A 27,951-nucleotide genomic window follows, 5' to 3' on the forward strand; every position below is an offset into this window, starting at 1 on the left:
TTAGGGCTGGGAAGGTGGCTCAAGTGGTAGAGCACTAGCTTTGAGCTGAAGAGCTCAGGGACAGTGCCCAGGTCCAAAGTTCAGGCCCCACAACCAATTAAAAAAAAAAAAAGAACTGCTTCATTGGCTCTCAGTGATCAACTCCCTCGAATTTACTTTCCACTGCCTCCCAACACAGCTACCACGTTATAAATCAATCAATGAATCAATCCATTAATTAAGTCAGAGTTATCCAAATACTTCTCCAAAACTCTACCTCTGAACATTGCACTGAGGACAGCGTCAAACACATGAACCTTCAGGGGAACACTTCATATCCATGCTTGAATGTTTAATCCCTAACCGAATAGAGAGTTGTCCTTAATACGGAGAATAATGAAATATTTTGAATTCCTCTGGGTAACAGCGGTGGCTGGTCCTCACAGGTCCGCAGGTGTTAGAGCCATCTGAGTCTTTGGTGATCATGACAATGTAACTTTATACTACAAATTCCATGAGCCAGTATAATATCTGTAAAGAACTCTACCTCAGCCGGGCACTGGTGGCTCATGCCTGTAATCCTAGCTACTCAGGAGGCTGAGATCTGAGGATCACGGTTCAAAGCCAGCCCGGGCAGAAAAGTCCATGAGACTTATCTCCAATAAACCACTAGAAAACCGGAAGTGGCTTTGTGGCTCAAGTGGTAGAGCGCTCACCTTGAGTTGAAGAGCTCAGGGACAGCTCCCAAGCCCAGAGTTCAAGGTCCATGACCGACCAAAAAAAGAGAACTCTACCTCAGAGTCTAAGAGACCTGGATTCTAGTGTCAACTTTGCTATTAAAAGGCATGTGGAGTGAGGGAAGGGGTGACATTGTCCAAAAAGAAATATACTCTAGTCTGGTGCTGGTGGCTCATGCTTGTAAATCTTAGCTACTCAGGATGCTGAGATCTGAGGATTGAAGTTCAAAGCCAGCCCAGGCAGAAAAATCCCAGTTAGAACTCATCTCTAATTACCCACCAGAAAACTGGAAGTGGTGCTATGGCTCAAAGTGGTAGATTGCTAGCCTTGAGTGAAAGAGCTTAGGGACAGTTGCCTAAGCCTGGAGTTCAAGCTCAAGAAAGAAAAGCCGGATGCAGGTGGCTCACGCCTGTAATCCTAGCCACTCTAGGATCATGGTTCAAAGCCAACCCAGGCAGGAAAAGTCTGTGAGACTCTTATCTCCAATAAACTACTCAGAAAACCGGAAGTGGCACTGTGGCTCAAGAGGTAGAGCACTACCCTTGAGCTGAAGAGCTGAGAGACAGCACCTAGGCCCAGAGTTCAAGCCCCATGACCGACAAAAAAAGAAAAAGAAAAAGGGGGGAGGAGGAGGGAGAAGGAAGAAAGAAAGGAAGGAAGAAAAAAGGAAGGAAGAAAGGAAAGGAAAAGAAATGTGCTCTACCTGACTTATGTAACTGGACAAAAGGGGAAAAAAACACGTGGAGCCAGGTGCCAATAGCTCATGCCTATAATCAGGAGGTGGGGCTCAGAGAATCATGGTTCAAAGTGACCCTAGGCAGCAAAGTCCATGAGACTCTTCTATTCAATTAATCACCAAAAAGCTGGAAATGGAGATATGGCTTAAGTGGTAGAGCTCTAGTCTTTTTTGTTGTTGTTGTTGGTCATGGGGCCTGAACTCTGGGCCTGGTCTCTTTTTCTGCTTATGTGGTGCTGAGGAGTCAAATCCAGGGCTTCATGCATGCAAGGCAAGCATTCTACCACTGAACCACCCTTCCTAGCCTGAGCTCTAGTCTTGAGCAAAATAGCTTAGGCACAGCACCTAGGCCCCAAATTCACCCAGGACTCACGTGCATGTGTGTGTGATACGCGCGCGCGCGCACACACACACACACACACACACACACACACACTGGCATTTGGAGTTAGATGAAAGGCAAGGGGAAGGAAAAGATGGGAGTTCTCTCTCTGAAACTTTTCAGCTATTAACTGAGGATTTTACAACATATTTATAGAACCCATCTTTTTCCAGAGCTTCTGTGGTTCTTTGAGATTGTGTCATTTTGGATTTACTACTTTCATGAAAAGCAGTCATTTGATTCATTGATCTAGAGTTACAGAGCCATTTTTTTTCAGATGCCTCCCTTCCTTTCTAGTTTCTTATGCTTTTCACTGCCCAGATAGGTCTAAATTCCTGTTCATCAAACATGGTTGGGAGCCTGGAACCACAGTTTACCATTCCTCTGGTGTCTGGTAGCTTATGCCTGTAATTCTAGCGCCTCAGGAGACTAAGATCTGAGGATCGTGGTTCAAAGCCAGCTCAGGCAGAAAATTCCCTGTAAGACTCTTATCTTCAATTAACCACTCAAAAGCTACAAGTAGAGCTGTGGCTCAGAGTGGTAGAGTGCTATCCTTGAGCAAAAGAGCTCAGAGATAGCACTCAGCCCCTGAGTTCAAGTCCCACAGCCGACAAAAAAAAGAAAAAAAAATGTCTTAAGGGTTGAGGCTGGAGATGTTATTGTCATTGGGGGCTTGCCCATGGCCTCTGTGACCTAGGGATTCCAACAGTATGTTCCTCAAAGGTAAGGACTTTATCAATTTCTTTGTATACATCCTTAGAGCTTGTGCTCCATAGCCAGGTTTCAATAAACATATTTACTAATAATAAATAGGCATCATCCTTAATTTCCCCTCAAGACCACTAGGTGTCGCCTTCACCTCAGAGAAACTGTCCCCCAGTCTACACGCATTCTTCCCCTCTGTTTGGGGAGCTCTTAGGCTTTTGGCTCTTGTGATTTCTGGAGAAGTGGTGCGAATGGGGCCAGAAACTGGATCTCAGCAGGGAGAAGTAGGGGCTCATGTGCGTGTCTTTTATGACAGTCTCAGAGAACTCCCCAGGGTCCCCTAGCAGTCCCCTCTACAACCATGATGTCATTTCACAAGCTGTTCCTCAGGATGGGATCAACCACTCCCAGTGTGGGAGACCTTAGTGAACTTACTAGGCTAGAAGCCAAGGGATGGGATGGAAACTAAGGTGGGGTGCAATGGGCTTTCACTGCTGGGATCTGTTGGGCCTGGTCTATCTATAAGCCCTCACCTGAAGCTAGCCTGTGCTTTACTGAAGGACAAAGGAGAGATAAGGCCCTGGAAGCGGAGGCTGGTGGAAGTGGGTACAAGAGGCCAGGGATCCAGGAAGAGGATGAGTGGAGGCTGAGTCCCCGGGAAGGAGAAGACTCACGGGCTTGGCTGGGGCTCACGGGGGCCTTGGGTGGGGAAGGGGCCTGTCTTCCAGTGAGCAGGCCCCTGGGACCCTGTCGAACGAGTGAGGGGCTCCCTGTATTTAGGAGAGTATGGTTTCCTAGATGAAGGAAACGGTACCTAAATGGATACCAAATGTTTGAGGATTCCTGATTGCTTCCTGGAGACTGGAGCAACCGAAGGACTTCAGGGGTTGAGAGAGGAGGACCCTAAGATCATCAGGGTACCGGAGAGGGGAGAAGACAGGCCTTTGGGGGTCTTTTGAATCTGTGCGGTGGAAGAGAGAGGCCTGGTAGACCCGGGGCTTGCGGAAAGCAGAGGGTGGGGGAGGCCCTTCAAGTGTCAGGGTCCCCCAGGAACCCCGCGGGGTCTGCAAGGCCCTAGTGTGGAGCCCCGGGGCGCTCACCGGCTGGGTGGGAGGGGTGGGGCGCTGGGGGGGGGTGGGGAGGGTGGGGGGGAGGCAGCAGGCGCGGGAGGGTGGGGCCGGGCGGGGGAGGGGCAGCGGGGGAGGGCGGGGCGGGGGGCGGGCGGCCTGCCCGGGAAGTCACACTCGGCAGCCACCACCGGGCGCAGCGAGCGGAGACGCGCCGGGGGCCAAGGCGACCTGACCCGGACGAGCGAGCGGCGCGCGCGCGCAGGGGGCCCAGGCGGGGGGCGGGAGGCGGCGGCAGCGGGGCGGCCCGGGCCGCCGGGGCCCTGGAGGAGAGCGGAGCGGAGAGAAGCGGGGCGGGAGGGAGGGGGACACGGGCGGGGCCGCCGCAGCTCCGGATGGGACCGGCGCCTGGGCCCGTTAGTCCAAGCCGGAGCTTCGGGAGAAGCCTTCACCGGGAGAGTGACCCCTGCCTTCCCCTCCCCTCCGGGCCCAGGCCTCGCTTCGCTCCCCGCTTGCCGCGGTCCCAGTCCTTCCGCCGCCTCAGCCCCCGGGTCCTGTTTGTCGCCGCTCCCTGCCCTCCTGGAGCCTGCAGCTGTGGGGTGCCCCCGGCCCTCCCCCTCCGCCCACGGCCCGCCCCAGGCTCAAGCCCCCTCCTCTCAGCTCTGGATCGTCAGGCCACTTCACCCAGCACTGTCCCCATCCCGGCTGGTCGCGGGGGCCCCCGGGTCCCTCCCTGCTCCTGCCGCCCTATCCTTAGCCTTGCCCCAGGCTGGTTGCCCACTCCTTGCCCACCCCACGCTTCCTCCCATCCTCTCCTGGCGTCGTCCCCGGCACTTTGTCTATCCTAGCCGGTCGCCTTGGCGTGCCCTCCTCTTCTCTTGCTGGCCCTCTTCCCCAGGCTCCAGGCTGGGTGGTGCTTGTGCCTGCCCGGTAGGCCAGAGCGGCCCCAGGCTCTGGGGGCCATGGCACTGCCATCCCTGCTGCTGCTGGTGGCAGCCCTGGCAGGTGGGGTGCGTCCTCCGGGGGCGCGGAACTTGACACTAGCTGTGGTGCTGCCAGAACACAATCTGAGCTATGCCTGGGCCTGGCCACGGGTGGGTCCCGCTGTGGCGCTAGCCGTGGAGGCACTGGGCCGGGCATTGCCCGTGGACCTGCGGTTTGTCAGCTCTGAACTAGATGGCGCCTGCTCTGAGTACCTGGCTCCCCTGAGCGCTGTGGACCTCAAGCTCTACCATGACCCCGACCTGCTGTTGGGCCCTGGTTGTGTGTACCCTGCTGCCTCGGTGGCCCGCTTTGCTTCCCACTGGCGCCTTCCCCTGCTGACTGCCGGTGCGGTGGCCTCTGGTTTTGCGGCTAAGAATGAGCATTATCGTACCCTGGTGCGCACTGGCCCCTCGGCTCCCAAGCTGGGTGAGTTTGTAGTGACCTTACACGGGCACTTCAACTGGACTGCCCGTGCTGCCTTGCTCTATCTGGATGCACGCACCGATGACCGGCCGCACTACTTCACCATCGAGGGAGTCTTTGAGGCCCTGCAGGGCAGCAACCTCAGTGTGCAGCACCAAGTGTATGCCCGGGAGCCAGGGGGGCCCGAGCAGGCCACCCACTTCATCCGGGCCAACGGGCGCAGTGAGTGTGGCCCAGGCCGTGTTAGGGTCAAGGGAGGTGGGCTGGCCATGTCCCTGGAGCTCAGCAGGGGGGGGGAGCTACACAGCCATGAGCTTGGTCAAGCTGTGTAGGGTGGTGGGGATGGAGAAGGAAATGTGGACCCAACACCTGTGAGAGGACTCAGGTGTTTGGAGCCTGGCTTGTGGGTGTTATGGGCAGAGGTAGACAAGGAGATTGGCAGTGTAAGGCGTGAGGTTCAGGAGAATGTGGCACTGCGAAGATGTTGAGTTTGGGAAAGAAATATGAGTGTCCTAGAGTAATGAATGGGGGGGGGGATGCCCCCTCTGAAATGTGCACCTCTCTGTATGCCTCCATCCCAGCCTGGGGGACCCCTTTGTAACATAAAGAGAATTGGTTCAGAGCTCAACAGATTTGGTTGGGAAAGGCAAGCTAGAGCTCCCATGGAGAATTATCAGGAGTCAGTGCCTATGAGCCTAGAGAAAGGCAAGGCAGAATGGGGAGTGGGGGGGGGCTGGTGAGGGGGAGCAGTCAAGGCTCTGGGGAGAGGGAGGGCCTGAATCATCACTGTCTTCCTCCAGGGCCTGCAGTCAGGCTCTGACTTCTGCCAGATGGTCCATATGGCCTCAGGGCACTCATGATGGGAGCTTCTAGGGAAAAGTGCATCTGCTGGGTGGTCAATAGGTAGGGCCACTCTTTTGCTAATGAGGGGACATGCAGATGATTCAAAAAGGGGGCTGGTGGGGTCCTGGATGCCTTTCTCAGGGTGCTCCCCTGTCATGTGCCTGCTCCCAGTTGTGTATATCTGCGGGCCCCTGGAGATGCTGCATGAGATCCTGCTCCAGGCCCAGAGGGAGAACCTGACCAATGGAGACTATGTCTTCTTTTACCTGGATGTCTTTGGGGAGAGTCTCCGTGCAGGGCCTACCCGCTCTACAGGCCGGCCATGGCAGGACAATCGCACCCAGGAACAGGCCCAGGCCCTCAGAGAGGCCTTTCAGGTATCATTTGAAAGGAGTGAGGGAAGGAACAATTCCTTCACCAGACCTCCAAGGAAATACCATTTATTTGTGAGAGTTGTGAACTACAGGATCTTTCCAAGTCTGGTATCATTCTTCCTTCCTTCCCAAGCTTTGTGACTCTTTGTGCATCTGCTGCCAAAACTGACTTTGGCCTCCTCCAAAATCCTAGAACACTGGCTTTCTTAAGTAGGCTAGACTGCAGAGAAAAGTTTAGGGGATAAACTCTGAGCCTTATCCTCAGCAAGGCTGTCACCCTTTCTAGAGAGATGAGGCTTCATTCTTGGTACTAGGTAAAGTTTGAGAAAGGTGATGGTATGTCTGGAACAGGTACTGAGTGGTTTAGAGGATGAAGAATTGGTGTGGGGTGAGTTGAGAGGATGCTTTTGTGAAGGAAGTGAGCCTATTTTGACTATAATGGTAGGTGTCAGATTCATAATCAGCATGGGTGATCCAGGAAGCCTATGTAAAGAGAAAATAGGGGTAGGCATATTTGAGAGATTAAGAAGATACTGGCCTGGTAAGAAGGAATGGTTCACTGGAAACACACATAAGAAATAAAATGGCAAGGGTAGACTAAGCAGAGCTCTAAACCTTAAGGCACCAGAACTTGAATTTGGAGTCCTTGGTATGTGTGTTGTGTGGTGTGGGGGTGGGGTGGGGAGGGAGGGCGTGTGGATGTGGGTGTGTGGTGTGTGATAGTAAATAGAATGATGGAAATCAAGTTAGATTAGAAGAAACAGAGGATTCAAAGCAGTGAGACCAGTTGATTGATCAGAAAGGAGTGAGTGATACATTTTACACATTGGAGAATCATAACAGGAATGGAAAGAAGTAGATCTGATTGAGGAATTTGTGGAGAGGGTTGGTGTTACTGAAAATTTCCCTCCTCTGCCTCTTTCTCTCTTTTCCTAGTATTAAAGTTTGAACTCAGGATCTTGTGCTTGTTAGTCAGGGCACTGTTCCGTGTGAGCCATGACCCCCCTTCCCCTCAGCTCCTGGGCTTTAACCTTTGATGAGTTGCTTTCTGCAGAATAAAATATAGACTCTTTAGTATGGTGTTTAAGAGCTTCTTCTTCTTCTTCTTTTTTTTGGTTGGTCGTGGGGCTTGAACTCTGGGCCAGGGCACTGTCCCTCAGCTCTTCAGCTCCAGGCTAGCACTCTACTGCTTGAGCCACAGCACCACATCTGGCTTTTTCTGCTTATGTGGTGCTGAGGAATCGAACCCAGGGCCTCATGCATGCAAGGCAAGCACTCTACCACGGAGCCACCTTCCCAGCTTAAGAGCTTCTATATTCTGTTCTCAATCCTCTTGTGGTCTCAGCTCCCTGTGCACTTATGCACAGAACTCAGGTGCCCTAGCACTTGGTGCCCTTTACTCCTTTGTCTGCAGTACCCATTTTTTCCCTCACCCCAAATCTGTGCCTCGCAAAATCATACCTTTGACTTTTTCTCTGGCTCTCTCATCAATTTTTCGCTGATTTCTGTGTTTCCTATTTATTTATCCACATCTTTCACTTTTTTCCAAAAAGGAATGGAGGTGGCTTTATGGGATGACCTTAAGGTCCTTTTCATTTTGAGTTTCTTTCATTCTAAGTAGATGAGTACAAGGGCCAGACCTGGGTGGCCATTCTTCTCCAGTGAGTAAGGTTTTATGTGGCTCTGATTATATATTTGGTTGTGCCCGATGAGTGTGCGTGGCTGTGAATGACATATCTGTCTGCCTGCCTGAGTATGGGTCTGTGAGTGTCACACTTGAACACTGGCAGGGGCAGGACAGGTTATAGTTTCATCCTAAAATAACTTCTTACCTTTTGTGTCTGGATACTGCTTTCATATTCTTCAGGACTCAGGCTGTTACTTTTCCTTCTAGGAAATAATCCCGGAATCTCAGGTTGGGCTGAGTTTCTGTTTTTGGTTTTGTTTTGGGTCCAGTCGTGGGGCCTGAACTCTGGGCCTGGGCACTGTCCCTCAGCTCTTCAGCTCAAGGTTAGCACTCTACCACTTGAGCCACAGCGCCACTTCTGGCTTTTTTTCTTTTTGCTTATGTGGTGCTGGGCAATCGAACCCAGAGCCTCATGCATGCAAGGCAAGTGCTCTACCACTGAGCCACCTTCCCTGGGCTGAGTTTCCTACTCTTATACTTAGCTTTGTCTACTGTAGAACATAGTATCATTTCATGTTTGATTTATTTGAAGACTGACTGACCCATTCCATTAGTGTATTTACTGAGCACCTATTATGTCCCTGTCATGATGCTAGGTACTAGTAATGTAGTAGAGAATACAATAGATGTGGTCCTTGCCTTTTTGGAGTTCATATTTAGTAGGAGAGATTGACAGTGAGTAAGTAACCAAATTAATACAAGGGTAGAAACATATTGTGGAAAAAAATGCCAGAAAGAAAAAGTAAAGGAACTGTCATAAGAAAGCTTTAGCTTGTATGCTTAAGGAAGGTCCATGACCTCCTGAATAGGAGAATTCTATAGTCCTCAGGGCAGCATTCTCTTTGTAGAAGAGAAACTTCTGTTTTGCACAATTTTTGCTTGTTAAGGGTCTCCAGCACTTAGAGCAGGGAGAAGAGGGAGTGTGAGCTGATTAATCAGTTATAGCTGTGAATTCTTCATTCTCTTGTCACCTCGTTCAGACAGGAAAATAGAGGTTTTGCTACAGGCAGTCAAGAACATGCCAAAGGTGGGGAAGAGGAGCCAAGGCATAGGGTGGGGTAAGGTGAGGGTGAGGGTGCTGAGGTGTTTTCTGGCAAAGCGGCTCTCATTCTTTACCAGTGCTTGACACGGGGCAGGGGATGGAGCAGGGAAGGTGAGTGGTCACCTCCAGTCAATTAAAAGAGCAGAAAGCCCCTTCCTTCAGAGGACACACCAACCTATGGGTGGGGGGGGGGGGGAGGGAGAGCAGGGTCCTAGACCTTGTTAGCCTGGAAAAAATAGTGAAGTGGAGAAGGCCTTGGCATAGATGTCCTGAGCCTTTCTGGAAGAGTGTCAACTGAAGGCAAAGTTACCAGCATGGGCTATATGCCAGTTATAGGCCAGGGGTGGGAGGGTGGGACAGGGGAGGCCGGGGAGACAGGGCTGTAAAATTAAGTCTATTGCTATGATTTTTCTCTTCCATTTAGCTATATTTGCTTGAGGGCAGGGATCAGGTTTCACCTTTATATACTGTGTGCCTAGCATGTGGTGGGCATTCAAAACATTTGTTGCATTAAAATGTGTATGTGGGGGAAAAGGTGAGAACAGGAATACGTTTAGAGAGATATAGTGCTGACAACTGTAATCTTAGCACGTGGAAGTGGGAGGCGGTGGCAAGAAGATTGTGAGTTTGAGGCCAGCCTGAACTGTCTAAAAAAATATCCGGGCTCCAGTGATTCATACCATAATCCTAGCTTCTCAGGAGTCTATGATCTGAGGGCTGTGGTTCAAAGCCAGCTTGGGAAGGCTCTAAGATTAAGTCTATTACTAAGAATTTTTTTCTCAACCTGGGATCAGGTGTATCTTTATATTCTATATGCCTAGCATGTACCTAAGATTGTGTGTTAAAGTTTGAGTACTTCTAGCCCAGTAATAAGTGCTCACAAGTCATGAGTCTCTATTGAAATATAAATTGATCTTTGCTCTTTTGCTGACATTTTACATTATTTGTTAACAGTTTATTATCTCTCTGTTTTTACTCTTAGACTGCTGTTACTGAATAAACCCTTCCTGCCCTAAGTCTAGCCTCTAGCACCTCCTGCTTATTTTTTTTTTTTGCCTGAGAAAGGATATTAGATGTATATAATCAGGCATCTAAATGCTCCAAGTAATTAAGCCAGGCATAGTGGCTCATGCTTATAATCCCAGCATTCAATAAGGCTAAAACACAGGAATCTGTGTGTGTGTGTGTGTGTGTGTGTGTGTGTGTGTGTGTGTGTGTGTGTGTGTGTGAGTGTGTGCGCGCGCGCACGTGCACGAGCCAGTCCTGAGGCTTGAATTCAGGCCTGGGTGCTATCCTTTAACTTTTTCACTAAAGGCTGATGCTATATCATGTGTCACAGCTCCAGTTCTGGGTTTTTGGTGGTTGACTGGAGATAAGGGTCTCATGGACTTTCCTTGTCTGGCTGGCTTTGAACAATGATTTTCAGATCTCAGCCTCCTGTGTAGCTAAGGAGCACAAGCCACAGGCACCTAGCAAGAATCTCATGTTTGAAGCTAGCTTGGGCTACACAGTGAGCCTCTGTCACAAAGAAACAAACAATTTACATCTTGACGAAGACTCTGATCTAATATAATGAAGTTAATTTCATTATTTCCTACCTTTAATTAATTGATCACACATAACATATGTAGTATCTCTGTGGTTCACACGTACTTTCTTTTTATTTTTATTTTTTTGGGTCCAGTCATGGGGCCTGAACTCTGGGCCTGGGCACTGTCCCTCAGCTCTTCAGCTCAAGGCTAGCGCTCTACCACTTGAGCCACAGAGCCACTTCTGGCTTTTTGCTTATGTGGTGCTGAGGAATCGAACCCAGGGCCTCATGCATGCAAGGCAAGCACTCTACCACTGAGCCACCTTCCCAGCCCCTCACACGTACTTTCTATAACAAGAATGAACAAACCTGGTAGAAATAACTAGACTTTTTGTCTTAGTGTCTCAGTACACCAAGTCATATTTCCCAGTACATATTCATAAGTGAACAGGGTCTGGTTTTATGGACAGTGTGATCTGGACTGAGTGGTCCAGCCGCTAATGAAGGAGCCAGCAGGCACATTGGCGAGGGACGGAGGCAGGTTGACTTGTGCCAGTGAAATGTATGCATGGCTGCAACATGTATGATTTGCTTATCTAAGCAGTGTGTGAGGATCTGTGACATCGCTACTTAGGAAGTTGGATAGTGGAGATTATGGCAGGTGTTCCAGACACGTGAAATGAATATTGAGCAGCTTTCCCCAGGTATTTCCCTCAGTTGTCATAGGTCCTGAAATCTCTTTTAATTCCAATGTGAACACTAATGAACACTTTGGAGAGGAGATGTTGATTCATGTTGTCTTGATAGTGACAGGTACCCAGAAAGGATGAGAAGGAGGAACTTTTAGGAGCTGGAGGTGGCCTGGGGGTGGGGGAAGTGGTGAGTGGTGGTCAGGAGGTGAGGAAGCTGATGAGCTTTGGATGTGGAGTTGGCACCATCTGTTACTTCCCAGTCTCACCTTCCAGAACAAGCCCTATCTGCCTTTCCAGAAAGAGTACCATTACCCCTTTAGTCCATCTCTCCCCTCCCATTCCCTACATAGCTTTAATACGCCTCTAATCTTCCAATTCCACCATGTATAATTTTACATCATACACATACGAGCAAGTTTACCTGTCCTGACTCTTCTCCTGTTCATCTTGAGTTCTCTCCCTTCTTCCCCATGTGCTGCTGGTACAGACTGTATTGGTGATCACATACAGAGAACCCCCAAATCCTGAGTATCAAGAATTCCAGAATCGGCTGCTGGTAAGAGCCAGAGAAGATTTTGGTGTGGAGCTGGCCCCGTCCCTGGTGAGTAGATATGTTCTCTCTCTCCCTCTCTCTCTCTCTCCGCCTCCTCTCTTCCCCCTATCTTCTCTCTTCCCTGTCAGTCCAGACTATGAAGAAGGGCTCCCTTCCATAACTTAGCAACAAGTCTTAGCTATGGAACAAGCCTGTTGGGGCTTTTCACTTCCAATCTGGGTATTTCTTTCTGCACTATGGCCCAGTTAGGTAGGGATGGTACTTTTGGGGGTAAGAGGAGAGAAGGAAGTAAATGAGAAGGAACAATAAGTAGAAGACTGCAAGGATGGGAAAGGGGGGCAGGGGAAGGGATCTCGCAGGACAGTAGAAAGCATTGCACGAATTGCCATCCCCAGATGAACCTCATCGCTGGCTGCTTCTACGATGGGATCCTGCTCTACGCTGAAGTCCTGAATGAGACACTACAGGAAGGCGGCACCCGGGAAGATGGGCTTCGCATTGTGGAGAAGATGCAGGGACGGAGATATCATGGTATTGAAGAGTGGCAGGTGGAGGCTGAGGGCTGAAAATGGGCTCATGAGTGAGAAAGAAAAGAAACATGCCAAAGGCAGCAGGGAGGGGCATTAGGAGTTGTAGGGTAGAGGTGGACATACTTTGGGAATGGGGCTGGGACAGACTCTGAGACAGCCGGGGACGTAAGAAAGGTCTTTAAATGAGTGGGGCATTCTTCTCTATCCTAGGTGTAACTGGATTGGTTGTTATGGACAAGAATAATGACCGGGAGACTGATTTTGTCCTATGGGCCATGGGAGACTTGGAGTCTGGAGACTTTCAGGTGATGGGGGAGGGGTCAGGGAAAAGAGTTGAAGGGCTCAATGGGGACACAGTCACAGGCTCTAGCGGCAGGGACTTGTTTCCTCTGCTGGAGTTGCATCCTGGCCAGGAGGCAGCTTGGGAAGATGAGCAAGAGAAGCTGCCTGGGGTTTGGGGAGGAGGCTGGAGTGGGCAGGCCCGTGGGCCCAGTGTTCTGCTTCCTCACAGCCCGCAGCCCACTACTCAGGAGCTGAGAAGCAGATTTGGTGGACAGGACGGCCTATTCCCTGGGTGAAGGGGGCCCCGCCCTTGGACAATCCCCCCTGTGCCTTTGATTTGGACGACCCATCCTGTGATAAAAGTGGGTGTGTGCAGGCACTGGGAGCAATCCCTCCTCCCTTCTCCTCCACCCTCACTGACTCCCCATTCTCAGCTGTGTTTTTAGCTCTATCTACAGCCCTCCCTCCTTCCTCTTTCCCTCAAGAAAGCTGACTACTCCCTGCACTTCCTCCTCCCCCTCCCCACTTTTCTACCCTCTACAGTCTTTCTCAGGGTCCCTCTCTCCCCTCCAGCTCCACTTTCCACTCTGGCAATTGTGGCTCTGGGCACAGGAATCACCTTCATCATGTTTGGTGTTTCCAGCTTCCTAATTTTCCGGTGAGTTCTGGGCTTTTCACTGACCTACTGTGTATTTCCCCATTTCCAAGGGGTCACCAGGAGGCTCCTGTAATCCAAGATAGAGGCAGCAGAAAACCAATCTGGAAGTTGTCTCTTCCTCTATAGCCCTTTTCTTTTGTCTTTCGGCCTAGGTGTTTGTTCTATTTTGATTCTAGCCTAGACATACAAAGTACTGACTTTTTTTTTTTGAGACAGGGTCTCCTTATATAGCATCAGCTAAACTCAAATTTGAGATCCTCTTGTGTGCTGAGATTACATGAATGAGTCATTTTGCTAAGCTTAAACAGTACTTTGGATATGGTTAAGGCTGAAGGAGAATTTTTGATGGATATTCACATTTTCAGAAAGAACTACAGGCTGGAGAATGAATGTACCTCTGTAGTAGAATGCTTGCTTAGCACAGGCATGCCCCTGAGTTTGATCCTAGCACTGGAAACAAAAATAAGATAGTTAAAGAAAGACAAACATCATAACAACAACAGAAAAATAGCTACAGCCAGGCTTGGTGGTATGTGCCTGTAACCCCAGAACTCAGGAGGCTGAGGCAAGCCGATGTAAAATTCAAGACTATCCTGAGCTACATAGCAAGATCCTGTTTTGAAACAAAGAAAAAAAAGATCCTTTTACATCCATGTTTGTGAGTGTTCATAAGCATGTGCCAGGCATGTACTACACGTGTCCTTATCTTCCAGTCCTCTTTGCTGGGTGCTGTAGATTCAGGAGCTGCAGGGAAGCCTCCGGTTTAGGGGGTGGCATGATTGGGATTGCCAGTCAACTAAGGTGTGCAGTCCTTACAGAAAACTGATGCTGGAGAAGGAGCTGGCTAGCATGCTGTGGCGTATTCGCTGGGAAGAACTGCAGTTTGGCAACTCAGAACGTTATCATAAAGGTGCAGGCAGCCGCCTCACGCTGTCCCTGGTGAGCCTTTGTCTCAGCTGTTTCTTTCACCTCCCTCTGAGTTCCCGTCCTTTCTTACCCTGGACCTTTCCCAGCACACTGGCCTGTAATGATAGCCCCTGCACTACCACCATCATCTAATGTTCCTTTCATCCTTCCGCCTCCATGTTGTCCTTGGCCCCAGCGGGGATCCAGTTACGGCTCGCTCATGACAGCCCATGGGAAATACCAGATCTTTGCCAACACCGGTCACTTCAAGGTGAACAGTCATCTGCTTGTTCTGGTCCCCACCATTTCATCCTATCTCATCCCCATCTGCTACATCTGCCCTTGAACCTCTCTCTGCCCCTTCTCGTCCTCTCCCAATGCCTAGCTGAGCTCCTGGATGCTCCCACAATTCTCCAGTGTTTCCTAGCCTCCAGAAACTCCTTTTGATACTCATTTTCCTCTTCCTTTCACCCCTCCCCTTCAGGGAAATGTTGTTGCCATCAAACACGTAAACAAGAAGCGTATTGAGCTCACACGGCAGGTTCTGTTTGAACTCAAGCACGTATGTAACGGATTATGGATGTAAGATGGGGGTGGATAGCCTGGCGCTGGTGGCTCATGCCTGTAATCCTAGCTACTCAGGAGGCTGAGATCTGAGGATAGCGGTTCAAAGCCAGCCTGGGCAGGAGAGACCATGAGACTCTTATCTCCAATAAACCACCAGAAAACCGGAAGTGGCGCTGTAGCTCAAGTGGTAGAGCGCTCGCCTTGAGCTGAAGAGCTGAGGGACAGTGCCCAGGCCCAGAGTTCAAGCCCCACGACCGACCAAAAAAAAAGATGGGGGTGGATGGTAGGTAGAGGCAAGGGAGAGATATGGGATAGTAACATTGGCTGAGAGGGCCAGGGTTTATTTTCAATTGATCTTACAGTGGGTATATAACTAAGAGAAAAGGCCCTCTCTTGTAGGTATAGGTTTCTGAATCTATTTTTTTTCTAGCTCTGTCCATTGTTTTTCTGCTAGATGAGAGACGTTCAGTTCAATCACCTTACTCGCTTCATTGGAGCCTGCATAGACCCTCCCAATATTTGCATTGTCACGGAGTATTGTCCTCGTGGAAGTTTACAAGTGAGACATAGGTGGAGATTATGGTGGGGCTGGAGTGGGGGATACCCTGCCCCCCAAAGTTACATTGACTCTGCCAAGTGATATAGCTAGTGGGACTGGGACAGACACATGATCTCTTCCTTGTCACCAGGATATTCTAGAAAATGACAGCATCAACTTGGACTGGATGTTTCGTTATTCACTCATTAATGATCTTGTTAAGGTGAGTCTTAAAAGTTCATTCACTTTTCACTTTACTTTTTTGTTTTGAGGCAGGGTCTTGCTATATAGCCCAAGCTGGTCTGGAAATCACTATGTAGTTCAGGCTGGCCTTGAACTTGTAATACTTTTTCTTCATCCTTATGAGTGCTACGATTATAGGTGTATGTCACCATGTTCACATAGTTTATTCACTTTAAAATGCCTCCTATTGTTCAGTCTTGTCTATAATTTTTCTCCTTTTAGTTCTCTGAACACTCTAATTTCTCTGTCTCCCCTTATTCCTGTGGTTGGGTAGTAATGGGTATATTTGAGGAGAAAGGCTTACCTGCCACAAAGGAGTCCTGCATCTGGAGAAAATTTGTCTTCCTGAACTAGATCTCTCTACAGCATCTCTTTTATCTCCAAGAAGTCACTTTAAAAATCTCTTAGCAGGAAAAAGATGAGTGACATCTCCAAACACTTATCTCCCATTTTTCCTCTCATCATTTTATTCTTTGACCAATATTTTGCATGTCTGGTATGATCTTTTGACCAGAAACTAAAATTTAAAAAACTGTTTAAACTAAGAGAAACCAAGGAAAATTTTACTAAATCTTTATTTTTTCAAGGTACAACGTTTCAGCTATTTTTAAATGACCTTGAGGTCCACCCATAAGTTGGGAGACATAAAGCTGAATCTTGCATGGATTGGTGTTGGTTGCATGATTGGATGGGTGTTTAGAAGAAAGTCTAAGAGTCAGTGAATAAGCCTAGTAGTTCCCCACACTGTATCTGAAGCTGGCGGTGGCTATTTTCATAATCCCCAAACAAAAATTTGCCATCAAAAAAGAGAAAAATATTAAGTAAAGTCAATGCTGTGCTCAACTAGTGGTGTGATGATTAATAAAAACAAAACAAAAAAGCATGACTCTTGTGAGGACAATGACTAATGGAAAAGTGGTTTTGGAAAATATCCTTACAATGAATCCACTTATTTGAGTCCATCTCCTGGTGAGTAGGTGGTATAATCCAGATATGACGGATTGCTAATCTGTATCCTACAGGGCATGGCCTTTCTTCACAACAGCATTATTTCATCTCATGGAAGCCTCAAGTCCTCCAACTGTGTGGTGGATAGTCGTTTTGTGCTCAAAATCACAGACTATGGCCTGGCCAGTTTCCGATCAACTGCTGAACCTGATGACAGCCATGCCCTCTATGCCAGTGAGGCTTGCCCCCACAACCTACTTTTTATAGTATTCCTCTAGCCTTGATCATTTCCCTCAGGGAGGGTAGGAGAGGGAGGTACGGTAGTAATATGGAGTTGAATCTGTATGAGCTTTGGGGGTACTCTGTTTTGGGAATTTGGCCAACTCTGTTCTCTCTTTTCAGAGAAGCTGTGGACTGCTCCAGAACTGCTCAGTGGGAACCCCTTGCCAACTACAGGCATGCAGAAAGCTGATGTCTATAGCTTTGGAATCATCCTACAAGAGATAGCACTTCGCAGTGGTCCTTTCTACTTAGAGGGTTTGGACCTCAGCCCCAAAGGTAAGAGTCAATCTACTACCTACAGCCACTTTTCCTGGGGGACCCTCTTCTTCATCCAAACCTTTTTATTATCTTCAGAGATTGTTCAGAAGGTCCGAAATGGCCAGCGGCCTTATTTCCGGCCAAGCATTGACCGCACCCAATTGAATGAAGAGCTAGTTTTGCTGATGGAGAGATGTTGGGCCCAGGACCCAGCTGAGCGGCCAGACTTTGGACAGATCAAGGGCTTCATCCGCCGCTTTAATAAGTGAGAGGCCACTGAGGGGAAAGGGCTACCTAGGGCAACACTGTTCTTAGTGGACAAGGTGGGGCAGGAGGGCTGGATAAGAAGTCCTGGGAGTATCCAGAATCTTGAAACAGGTGTCATATCCTGGCCTTTCTGCAGGGAGGGTGGCACCAGCATACTGGACAACCTCTTGCTGCGCATGGAACAGTATGCCAATAACCTGGAAAAGCTGGTGGAAGAACGCACACAGGCCTATCTAGAGGAAAAACGCAAGGCTGAGGCACTGCTCTACCAAATTCTACCCCAGTGAGACCTTCCTTCCACTTTCTGAATTTTCCTCCAGGGTCTAGCTCTGTTGGGTTCTGTCTCATCAGCCTCCAGAGAACTCATCTCCAAACATGGGACCCTGCTTTATTACTTCTTGCCACAGTGAGCCTTCCTGGCTATAGGCTAAATTCTTTCTCTCCCCAAATGAGCTGTGCTCCCCTTCTTTTTGGCTTTTCATCCTTCTTCCTTAGGACACCACTCTACCTCATTATTGCTTCAGCAAGTGTATGTAAGACAATTCCAACTTGAGACACTTAGCTCCCACCTCTAGATCCCTTTGCAGTCTACCACCACTTGTGCACCTTGCCTCAAGCTAAGTAATGTTTCTCAGTCCATTTCTTTTTTCTTCACCAGACCCAACTTTCCCATTACAGCTTCTGTTCTACTGTAGCTATACCTGTTTTCCTCTCCCTCCCACCCTCTTTCTTAGAGTTGTGTTCACTCTGCCTTCTTGCTTCCTAGTTCAGTGGCAGAACAGTTAAAACGGGGAGAGACTGTACAAGCAGAGGCCTTCGACAGTGTCACCATCTACTTCAGTGACATCGTTGGCTTCACAGCACTGTCAGCTGAGAGCACTCCCATGCAGGTGAGACACGGGGTGGGCCTGGGACCTGGGCATCGATCAAAGGAAAGGCTAGTTTGTTCTAGAGTTCCTGTATCTTTCTGAGCCATTGATTGAGAATTCTTAGAAGGTTGAGCATAAATTTCAGGACCTCTGCTTTCCTATCCTCTGTTAGGTGGTGACACTTCTTAATGACCTGTATACCTGCTTTGATGCCATAATTGACAACTTTGATGTCTACAAGGTGAGAGCCTTCCTCCTGAGACCCCTTTAAGACCAAGTCTCTTGGATATCTATGTACTTTACTCACTTCATGGTCAATTTTCCCAAGGGCCTCTGGCATCCTAGTGCTGGGGGTGTATTTTGTGGTTAGATGAAGCTTCAACAGGGTGCTTGTACCCATGTCTAATTACTTATGAGTACCTAATCAGACCATCACAAATAGCCCCCATCTCCTTGAGGGTATAAACACAGCTTATCCATTTTAATTCATTCTCCTCTAGACATGGAAGAACCACAAAGAATGTAGATACAGATTGATTTAGTGGGGGTGTGGGGCAATATATGAAAAACATAAATCTCTTTGTTGATGTCATTGAGTTGGCAGAGGGCTAGCTTTATTGTTCTTGAATTTGAATACTGTTTTTGTAGCTAATTGTGTGGTCATGGGTAACAGGGTTGCCCTGAACCTCAGTTCTCTTTAATATGGAAAATATCTAACATGGTATGTAGCACATGGCAGACACTAAACAAATTTCTGCAAGGCATTGCATCTGTAATCCTAGCACTCAAGAGGCTCGGGCTGGAGGATTGCAAATTCAAGGCTAGTCTGGGCTGTTTTCTAAGCCATTTGAATATATTTTTATCCTTTTTTTTTGGGTCTGGTCATGGGGCCTGAACTCTGGGCCTGGGCGCTGTCCCTCAGCTCTTCAGCTCAAGGCTAGCACTCTACCACTTGAGCCATAGTGCCACTTCCGGCTTTATTTCTTTTTGCTTATGTGGTGCTGAGGAATTGAACCCAGGGCCTTGAGCATGCAAGGCAAGCGCTCTACCACTGAGCCACCTTCCCAGCCCCATATTTTTATCCTTTACTCCCCAATACACGGTGTGTATATCCAAAGAAATTTTGCCATGTATTTCATAAAATCAAGGACCTTTCTCTTACATTGTTTTGGTATAGTTAAAAATGTCAGGTGTGCCAGGCGCTGGTGGCTCACGCCTGTAATCCTAGCTACTCAGGAGGCTGAGATCTGAGGATCGCGGTTCAAAGCCAGCCCGGGCAGGAGAGACCGTGAGACTCCTATCTCCAATATACCACCAGAAAACCGGAAGTGGCGCTGTAGCTCAAGTGGTAGAGCGCTCGCCTTCAGCTGAAGAGCTGAGGGACAGCGCCCAGGCCCAGAGTTCAAGCCCCACGACTGACAAAAAAAAAAGAAGTGAGAAATCAAGCACCTGACATTTTTTTTTTTTTTTTTTGTCGGTCGTGGGGCTTGAACTCTGGGCCTGGGCGCTGTCCCTCAGCTCTTCAGCTCAAGGCGAGCGCTCTACCACTTGAGCTACAGCGCCACTTCCGGTTTTCTGGTGGTTTATTGGAGATAGGAGTCTCACGGTCTCTCCTGCCCGGGCTGGCTTTGAACCGCGATCCTCAGATCTCAGCCTCCTGAGTAGCTAGGATTACAGGCGTGAGCCACCAGCGCCCGGCTCTTGATTTCTCACTTCTAACAGTTGGAGCTGTCTGGCTCATTTCATTGGGTTTGCTTTACCTACTCACCAGCCTCTGTGCCCCTTGGTTTGGCCTGTTTTCTTACTTTTCATTTCCTGACAGCAGAACCTATTTGTCCATGTCCTGTGAACAGGTAGGATATCCCCACATTCAGTAAGTGTTTACTGAATACAGGAATTGGGCACGTGTTTAAAGATTCCCTTGACTTCTCCTTATTTCAAATTCCTAGAACATGGCTATCAGTATAATTGCTGGTGGAGTCTAGCTTGTTTCTCTGTATTCTTTCTTATTCCTATGGATACAGCTAGAGATGACCTTTGAACACTCCTCCCTTTAAATCAGGTGGAGACAATTGGGGATGCCTACATGGTGGTTTCTGGCCTCCCAGGGCGAAATGGTCAACGTCATGCACCAGAAATTGCTCGGATGGCCCTAGCATTGCTAGATGCAGTCTCTTCTTTCCGTATCCGCCACCGACCCCATGACCAGCTGAGGCTTCGTATAGGTGTTCACACAGGTAAGGCTGACTCTCACTTAGCCATAGGCTCCACCTTTCCTGGGTTCTCCCAACCTATTTCCTTTCATAGGACCAGTCTGTGCAGGTGTTGTTGGTCTGAAGATGCCCCGTTATTGTCTTTTTGGAGACACTGTGAACACTGCTTCTCGAATGGAGTCTAATGGTCAAGGTGAGATATTAGCCTTCAACCTGGGCTTGGATCTATCTTGCTTCAGAGTTCCTCCAAGTCTCAATCTGGGAGATTACAGTTCCTACGTGTCCCATCCTTGGGCATATTTTTGTCCTATGAATGTGTATCTGGATGGGGAGCCTCTTGAGAGGTGGGTGGTTGAGGAAAGTACTCTTGAGTAATGTCACTTCTTGACTCTACTTCCTGTCTCCCATGTCACCCCAGCTCTGAAGATCCACGTCTCCTCTACCACCAAAGATGCTCTGGATGAGTTAGGATGCTTCCAGCTAGAGCTTCGGGGGGATGTGGAGATGAAGGTAATGGCAGGCCTTGGGGAGGAGGTCATGGAAAAGGAGGATGAAAGTGATTATGGGGATCACTGGGTAAGAGAGGGAGATGATGGGCTGGATAGAGAAGAACCTGAACTGTGTCCACTCCCTTAATTCCAGGGAAAAGGAAAGATGCGAACTTATTGGCTCCTAGGAGAGCAGAAAGGACCTCCTGGACTCCTGTAAATCCCACTTCTTCCCACTTCTTGCTGCTGGTACTTGGGTGGGCAGTGGCCATCATCTCTTCATATATCAGAAACAGACTTTGTCACATGGGATGGAAAACGTGCACAAAAATTCCACCTTATATGGAGATTGTATCTCTCTGTAGCTCAGCCTTGTACATATACCAGCCCCTCTCTGGCTTGGTCCCCTTCCTCTCTACCTTCTGTAAATAACTGTATGTAGACCAGAATATTTTGGCCAAGTATAAAACAACACAACAACAACAACACATGGTATCATCGTGTGGGGTGGAAATAACTGAGGAAAGAATACTGGGTATAGATATAGTAACTCACAGAATCAGTCAATTAGCATATTCAGGATGAGAGAGGACCCTTTATGTAAAATCCCTTCACCAAGTATACAGTCAGCTTCTCCAGCAAACTCTTTAGTACAAACAGATTCCAAATTCTATATTAATTTCCTTCTTCAACCTTTAGGGAGGAGTTGTTTTCCTATTTTGACACTCCAACTCGCTTCCCTGACAGGCAAGGGAAGACACTGTTCCCAACTTCTGGGGATAACTTTCAGGTTCACATGGCAAAGGATCTCCCAGACACAACGGCAATGGTGTTGAGAAGCTGCAGTTCTTCCAGAATGGTGTGTCCACTGTCCTGATGTTACTGACACCCTGGAGGAGTGTCAGGATAAGGAAAGATCCCACCCTCCACCAAGCTGGAACAGCCTCTTCCCTGTACCTTCTCACCCCCCAACATCTCGTCACCCTCACATACCGGAATCTTTGATGCCATCTGTAACCAGAAGGTTTCAGGCTGCTCCTTGCAGTAGTCATGAGCCTGCGAAGAAGAGATAGTGAATAACTCCTGGCCTTCAGCTCTTTCTCTCAACTTCTGGGTCTGCTGTTTCTCTAATGACTGTCAGAGCATAGCTGTGAAAGTGGGGTGGGATAGGTTCTCACCTTTGTTGGGGCAGGAGGCCTTGCTGGGACAAGCTTCACTCCATAGTCATGGCGTGTTACTGACTCGACCTCAAAGAGCTTCCTCTTGGGTTCCTGTTCTGCCTCAAGCTCATTACTGTGCAGCCCTAGAGATGTCAAGACCATCTCCACGGTTTTCCTCCTTCCCCTCCCATTCCCTTTCCCAGTTTCTCACCAGATTTGGTGGTACAAGTACATCTCCAGCATGGCTGCACGATTCCCTGTGGGAGGGCAGAGTGGAAGTCTGATTAAGCAGCAGGCCGAGAAGAAACAAAGTTGGGAAAAGGAAGTAGTATCTTGGGGTTTTGCTCTTATAGCTATCAAACAATCCACAAACCCATGAAAAATTCCTTTTTTTCTATGCCTAATGGATTCATTCTGACCCTCTGAAGTGTCACACCTCGAAGTGGCTGGCATGGTTCTCCTGGGGGCTGGTATGAGTCCCTCTGGGTGGTGCTGGAGGACATGGGTGATTGTAGATGCATGGTCAGAAGTCCCTGGTGTCCATGTCGGAAGAAGAAGCTCTCAGAGCCATCCTGGGAGCATGGGACTTGATCCAGGTGATCGGTGGCTCTCTGTGGACCCCAAGCCAAGTGACTCTTAATTTCCTTCTGGTACCCACCCTCATCACAATTAGCTCCTCTAGGAAATTTAAGAGTTACCCTTCAAGAAAGGAAGCAGGCCACAATGGTAATACCTCTTCCTCCCAGTTGTAAAGAAGACACCTGCCCCTTGGCAGTGTTTTATGGAGAAGCGTAGACTTCCCTTTCACATGCCTGGGATCCTGTGGCCCTCTCACTCCAGGTTCTGAAACTTGCAAAGATTCCCAGAGTGGTTGTTTCTGAGGTCGCTCGTAGTATTGTTGGACCCAGGTGGTACACATAGGAGGAATATCTACCTCCAGGTGGATGAGCTTTTCAGAAGGGCAGGATCCGGGCTCAGGGGCAGGGCCGGGTTCTGCATCTGCTCCAGGGGTAAGACCTGGACCAGAGCCAGATTCAGGAGCAGAGCCAGAGCTAGGGCCAGGAGCAGAGCCAGAGCTAGGGCCAGGAGCAGAGCCAGAGCTGGGGCCTGGAGCAGAGCTAGAGCTGGGGCCAGGAGCAGAACCAGAGCTGAGGCCAGGAGCAGAACCAGAGCTGAGGCCAGGAGCAGAGCCAGAGCTGAGGCCAGGAGCAGAGCCAGAGCTGAGGCCAGGAGCAGAGCCAGAGCTGAGGCCAGGAGCAGAGCCAGAGCTGAGGCCAGGAGCAGAGCCAGAGCTGAGGCCAGGAGCAGAACCAGAGCTGAGGCCAGGAGCAGAACCAGAGCTGAGGCCAGGAGCAGAGCCAGAACTGGGGCCAGGAGCAGAGTCAGAGGTAGGCCAAGGAGCAGAGCCAGAGCTAGGGCCAGGAGGAGAGCCAGAGCTAGGGCCAGGAGCAGAGCCAGAGCTAGGGCCAGGAGCAGAGCCAGAGCTAGGGCCAGGAGGAGAGCCAGAGCTAGGGCCAGGAGGAGAGCCAGAGCTAGAGCCAAGAGCAGGGCCACAGATAGGGCCAGAGACAGGAACAGTGCCATAACAAGGAGTAGCTTCAGGAACACAGGGTCCAGGACCAGAGCTTGACGTAGTTACAAGGCCAAGGCTGGAGCTAACGTCAGTTGTAGTACAGGGATCCTGAACAATGCAGGCAATATAAGTGGGTGGAAAGCCAAGATTCCCATGTCCCATCTGGTAGGGTGCATTGTAGGCCGACTCAGGACTGTCAGAGGAGGGCTCTGCGGACTCAGCTGGGGGCTGTGCACATAACACAGGTGCTCTGGCGGTAGACGAGGCTGTAGACGAGGTTGTAAAATGTGCAGCCGCAGCGGCAGTTGCTGCCGTTTTGGCTGCCAGGACAGACCTAGGACTGACATCTGAAGAAACCGGTTCTGAAGTAGTCCCCAGCCCATCGGAGCTGGGGTGTACCTCTAAAGATCTGAAAGAAAACGAAGGAATCAAGGCTGTCAAAACACAGCAAAGGAAGTACGCTGCCCTTCCCTGTCCCCCGAAGCCTGGGGTTCTCACGGAGACAGTGTAGAAGACTCCTTCGCCTCCATAGTCAAACTTCAACTACCGGGTTGCCATAGAGACGGCAAACAACGCCAGGAGAGTGCGCGGAACTAGAGCTGGGCGGAAGTTGCAATGGGATTTTTCCGCCGGGCCGAAGCCTTAAGCTAGGTTCGCGCTGGGGAGCCCCGCTTTCTGTTCCGACTCTGTTCTGCCTCCGGTGGAGTCTTACGGTTCCGGGGCCTGAGAACTAGCCCTCCATCCCCAAACAAGAGTCTGTGGCAAGGTGATTTTTTTTTTTTTTTAATGGGCGTCGGACTGGCATCAAAGGCCTTCTTGTATATGTTTGTGGAGGGGCAACAGTAGCTTTTCCTTAGTTTAGTTCATTCTCAAAGCTGGTATGTCTTTAAAAAAAAAGTTGGGAGTCTTTGTGTTATGTGATTACTTCTCGGATAATTAAAGGCCCTTATGTTGACACTCTCTTCTCAAGCCCCTTTAGAACCTGACTTGGCCTCTAAATGTAGATAAGATTGAGAAAGCAGTACACATGGGTTTGTCTGTTCCTACACATTCAGGCCCATTTCTATTACTACTCTCCTAGCACTCTATCACTTGAGCCACACCTCCAGTTACTATTCTAGAAGTTTGATCCAGGTCAGGCAACTAGACATGAGGCAGATCTACAAGTAAGTGCTCCTTTGACCCCTGAGCTCCAATGTCTTACTCTGATCACAATCAAAGTTAATTGCAGCTCTGAATTCATTTTCTTCCCCTTTGTGGAATAAATCTATATATTTAAGACAAATGTGCAAAATTGAGATACACTGGATTTATTATCATCATTACAGGGTTCCCTTTTCCCTTCCCCATCCAAACATCTGGGGTCCTTTGTCAGTTGGCAGGTTTAACCTGGAGGCCACTGGAGCTGTCGGCCTCCAAGTACGTGAATGTGTAGGTGATATACAGACTGTGCACCCAGCTTTCCATCATTGATCACTGAAATAGAATTAGAGGTTAAGAAGTCAGGATCATGGGCAAAGTTAAGGAAGGAAGAGAATACTGAGTAGTAGGAAGTCATAGGTGAAGAACAAAGGGTCAAGAGTCACTCACCAAGTCGGTATCCATCTTGCAGGCCCTCAATCTGTGCTATCTTTTTGGCCACAAGGAGTAGATGCCCTAGAAGCTATACGCAGAGGGGAGAGACATAGATGGCTCCATTGACAGGGAGCAAAACTTCTAGCTTAGTCTAGGGATCCTCCCAGACAATCCCTGACCCTGTTCACCTGCTGGTCTTCTTCTTCAGCCTGACTAATCCGAGGAATAGGCTTCTTAGGAATCACCAGGAAATGCACAGGAGCCTGAGGGGCCACATCACGGAATACGAGACACTGGGAGCAGGGACAGGCCAAAGACCATCTCGTTACTTCATCAAGCCAGATGTTATCTATAAAACTCCTAAGGGTAATGGGCCCTATGGGGATCCCACCTGTGGGTCCTCATATAGAATGTCAGCTGGGAGGCTTCGGTCCAGAATCCGGGAGAAGATGGTTGGTGCTGCTCCTCCAGGAGCTGCCTTCTGGGCCTTGGCCACTTCATTCCCATTAGTCAAACTTGCAGCACCCTGGACCTAAAGGTGAGTCAGACACACCTAGTGGAGGGAGTCAGCAATACTTTTCTCATGTCCTCATATGGGACTGGCAATTGCTGTGCTCTAATAATTATTAACTTCAGTGCGGCACTGGTGGCTCATGCCTGAAATCCTACCTACTCAGAAGGCTGGATCTGAGGATCACGGTTCAAAGCCAGCCCAGGCAGGAAAGTCTGTGAGGCTCTGACCTCCCCAATAAACCACTCAGACAACCGGAAGTGGCACTGTGGCTCAAGTGGTAGAGCACTAGCCTTGAGCTGAAGAGGTCAGGGACAGGGCCCAGGTTTAGAGTTCAAGCCCCTTGACCAAAAAAAAAAAATTAACGTCATCTACAAACCTATTACTGTGTGCAGGGGTTCATGCCTGGACTTCTAGCTACATGGGACATTCTGGGTTTGAGGCCTGGCTGGGCAAAAAAGCTCCAGACCCTACCTAAGAAATGACCAAAAACCAGAAAAGAGCTGGGAGTGTGACTCAAATAGTAGAGTGTTTGCACAAGGCACTGAACTCAAAGCTTAGAACTACCACAAAAGGAGTGAGGGGAGGAGAAACTATTAGTTTTCACCCTAGGGAATAGTTCCTTAACTTTAGAGCCATCTCCAATAAGGAGTAGACCAGATGGTGCTGGGCCTGGTTAGGTAATAGACAATAAATATTTCTATGCAGGATACAATAATGCAATTGATTCCTGCTAATGTGCCTATAAAATCTTGTAGTGTTGGGGGGAGATGCATTATGGGAGAAGTCTCAAGACTGAAGTCTCAGTTCCTATGCCACTGCTGAATTACCAAAGATAAATCCTTTCTGTTGCCTTCAAATATAAAAGAGTGGTTTGCATCATCTTAGGAGTACTGCAAGTTCTTTTGGTTAAATCTCACCTATTTCCATGATCTGTTTTCTGATCTTCAAGACTGGCTAACCGTTTTATTTAAGTTTTAAGACATTTGCCCCTCCTCTGAATGTCTTTTTTTTTTTTGGGGGGTCGGTCGTGGGGCTTGAACTCTGGGCCTGGGCGCTGTCCCTCAGCTCTTCAGCTCTAGGCGAGTGCTCTACCACTTGAGCTACAGCGCCACTTCCGGTTTTCTGGTGGTTTTTATTGGAGATAGGAGTCTCCCGGTCTCTCCCGCCCGGGCTGGCTTTGAACCGCGATCCTCAGATCTCAGCCTCCTGAGTAGCTAGGATTACAGGCGTGAGCCACCAGCGCCCGGCTTCCTCTGAATGTCTTGTCTGGCCTCTTACTGATACTTAATTCCAATAACTCGAATCAGTGTTATGTAAGAGTTCAACTAAGCGAACTCAGCATCCCTAGGTCGAGGTAGGGATGTCCAGGTTCACAACTGCTCGTGGAAGGTTGAGATCAAGGCATCAGACATTAAGTGAGTGAGGACAGGATGAATTAAAGTCCTCTGAATCTCGGAGTCGCTTCTGGAAAGTGCAAATAAAAGATTAATGTTCACTGGAAGGCCAGGGGGTAGGGGGGTGGGGTGGTCCCGGCAGGAGGCGGGGAGGCTGAAGATTGGATGGAGAAGAGCACGCCTACTTCCCGCAGAGGGCACTGAGGAAGCTGCCCGGAACACCGCAGAGGGCACTGAGGAAGCTGCCCGGAACAGGCACCGGGCCAGCAAACCTTCAGGCAGACCCAAGCAGCAGTCCTTGCTCTGATCCAGGGTCAAGCTCGGCGCCTGGGCCGTGTGTAAGGCGGAGGTCATCGCTAGTTTTTTTTCTCCCACCACCACCAATCCGATATCACCTCTGTACGGGATCACCGCAGCCCCGGAGCTGGGACCTCGGAAGGAGGGGCGGCTCTGCGAAGCTGCTGGGCGGCACGCGCCTTCGCCAGCCACGGAGAGCGCGGCCCTGGGCCTCCGAGTGCATCAGAGCCTCGGGACCCTTTCCTCACTCCCGTGGCCTCTTCTCACCTGCGTCCCCCGGGGCCCCGCAGCCGTCACGGCTCTGCGCGCCGCGTGCAAACCTGCAGCCAACAACACGGCTGCAGCCATCTTCACGGAGGTGCGGGCACAGCTCTCCAAGGCAGCGCTGAGACCTCTGTCGCCCCGCCCCCCGGAGGGAACGCGGTGGCCACTGGTTCGGCCGCGGCAGGGGGCGGGGCCTGGCAGCCTGTCCCGGGGGCCGCAGGGGTGCCATTCTCTCACTGCTCTCACCGCCCCCTAGGAGGCGGGCGTATTACTCTCATTGGCTGTCCCGGCCCACGCAGGACTAACGTCCCTTTTCATTTGCTCTGGGATCCAGGCAGCCTGCGGTTCTCTTTCCTCCAGATCCCCTTTCTATCCACGCCATTATATTA

At 49.5% G+C, this 27,951-nt stretch overlaps 3 protein-coding genes across 4 annotated transcripts; 1 reads left to right on the forward strand and 2 right to left on the reverse strand.

Annotated features, from left to right (window-relative positions):
• The first annotated feature begins 3,922 nt into the window (after positions 1-3,922).
• Positions 3,923-21,268, forward strand: Npr2 (natriuretic peptide receptor 2). Of its 2 annotated transcripts, XM_042696575.1 has the most exons (22): positions 3,924-5,236; positions 6,029-6,234; positions 11,671-11,784; positions 12,132-12,267; positions 12,477-12,571; positions 12,778-12,910; positions 13,122-13,206; positions 14,025-14,145; positions 14,309-14,383; positions 14,597-14,674; positions 15,134-15,238; positions 15,369-15,440; positions 16,483-16,642; positions 16,811-16,966; positions 17,045-17,213; positions 17,352-17,498; positions 17,982-18,105; positions 18,257-18,325; positions 20,147-20,321; positions 20,392-20,490; positions 20,716-20,807; positions 20,940-21,268. In XM_042696575.1, the coding sequence occupies exons 1-22, from the start codon at positions 4,570-4,572 to the stop codon at positions 21,003-21,005; spliced, it is 3,144 nt and encodes a 1,047-aa protein (XP_042552509.1). In that variant the 5' UTR covers positions 3,924-4,569; the 3' UTR covers positions 21,006-21,268. The 2 variants fall into 2 exon arrangements, with proteins under 2 accessions (XP_042552518.1, XP_042552509.1); XM_042696584.1 differs by lacking the exon at positions 14,309-14,383 and having other exon boundaries at positions 3,923-5,236.
• An 87-nt stretch (positions 21,269-21,355) lies between these two features.
• Spag8 (sperm associated antigen 8) lies at positions 21,356-24,549 on the reverse strand. The gene is made up of 7 exons (XM_042698621.1): positions 24,017-24,549; positions 22,679-23,927; positions 22,382-22,556; positions 22,157-22,202; positions 21,964-22,078; positions 21,779-21,841; positions 21,356-21,675 (listed from the first exon to the last, which is right to left on the reverse strand). The coding sequence occupies exons 1-7, from the start codon at positions 24,046-24,048 to the stop codon at positions 21,481-21,483; spliced, it is 1,875 nt and encodes a 624-aa protein (XP_042554555.1). The 5' UTR covers positions 24,049-24,549; the 3' UTR covers positions 21,356-21,480.
• A 263-nt stretch (positions 24,550-24,812) lies between these two features.
• Positions 24,813-27,689, reverse strand: Hint2 (histidine triad nucleotide binding protein 2). The gene is made up of 5 exons (XM_042696140.1): positions 27,566-27,689; positions 25,485-25,625; positions 25,282-25,386; positions 25,109-25,181; positions 24,813-24,994 (listed from the first exon to the last, which is right to left on the reverse strand). The coding sequence occupies exons 1-5, from the start codon at positions 27,644-27,646 to the stop codon at positions 24,903-24,905; spliced, it is 492 nt and encodes a 163-aa protein (XP_042552074.1). The 5' UTR covers positions 27,647-27,689; the 3' UTR covers positions 24,813-24,902.
• Between the last annotated feature and the right edge of the window lie 262 nt (positions 27,690-27,951).

The sequence above is a fragment of the Dipodomys spectabilis genome, unplaced genomic scaffold (genome assembly GCF_019054845.1).
Source record: "Dipodomys spectabilis isolate Male_0828 unplaced genomic scaffold, ASM1905484v1 ptg000006l, whole genome shotgun sequence".
Taxonomy (NCBI): Eukaryota; Metazoa; Chordata; class Mammalia; order Rodentia; family Heteromyidae; genus Dipodomys; species Dipodomys spectabilis.

Bases quoted from the DNA above. Each gene is read 5' to 3' on its own strand.
- Npr2 (XM_042696575.1), top strand. From the start codon at position 4,570: ATGGCACTGCCATCCCTGCTGCTGCTGGTGGCAGCCCTGGCAGGTGGG. The intron at 6,235-11,670 runs GTATCATTTGAA...CTGCTGGTACAG, and splicing joins CCCTCAGAGAGGCCTTTCAG to ACTGTATTGGTGATCACATA. The intron at 13,207-14,024 runs GTGAGTTCTGGG...CAGTCCTTACAG, and splicing joins TCCAGCTTCCTAATTTTCCG to AAAACTGATGCTGGAGAAGG.
- Spag8 (XM_042698621.1), bottom strand. From the start codon at position 24,048: ATGGAGGCGAAGGAGTCTTCTACACTGTCTCC. The intron at 22,079-22,156 runs GTGAGAAACTGG...AGGGCTGCACAG, and splicing joins TACTTGTACCACCAAATCTG to TAATGAGCTTGAGGCAGAAC. The intron at 21,676-21,778 runs GTATGTGAGGGT...ACACTCCTCCAG, and splicing joins AGATGGCATCAAAGATTCCG to GGTGTCAGTAACATCAGGAC.
- Hint2 (XM_042696140.1), bottom strand. From the start codon at position 27,646: ATGGCTGCAGCCGTGTTGTTGGCTGCAGGTTTGCACGCGGCGCGCAGA. The intron at 25,387-25,484 runs GTGGGATCCCCA...CCCTGCTCCCAG, and splicing joins TTCTATATGAGGACCCACAG to TGTCTCGTATTCCGTGATGT. The intron at 24,995-25,108 runs GTGAGTGACTCT...ATTCTATTTCAG, and splicing joins GCAAGATGGATACCGACTTG to TGATCAATGATGGAAAGCTG.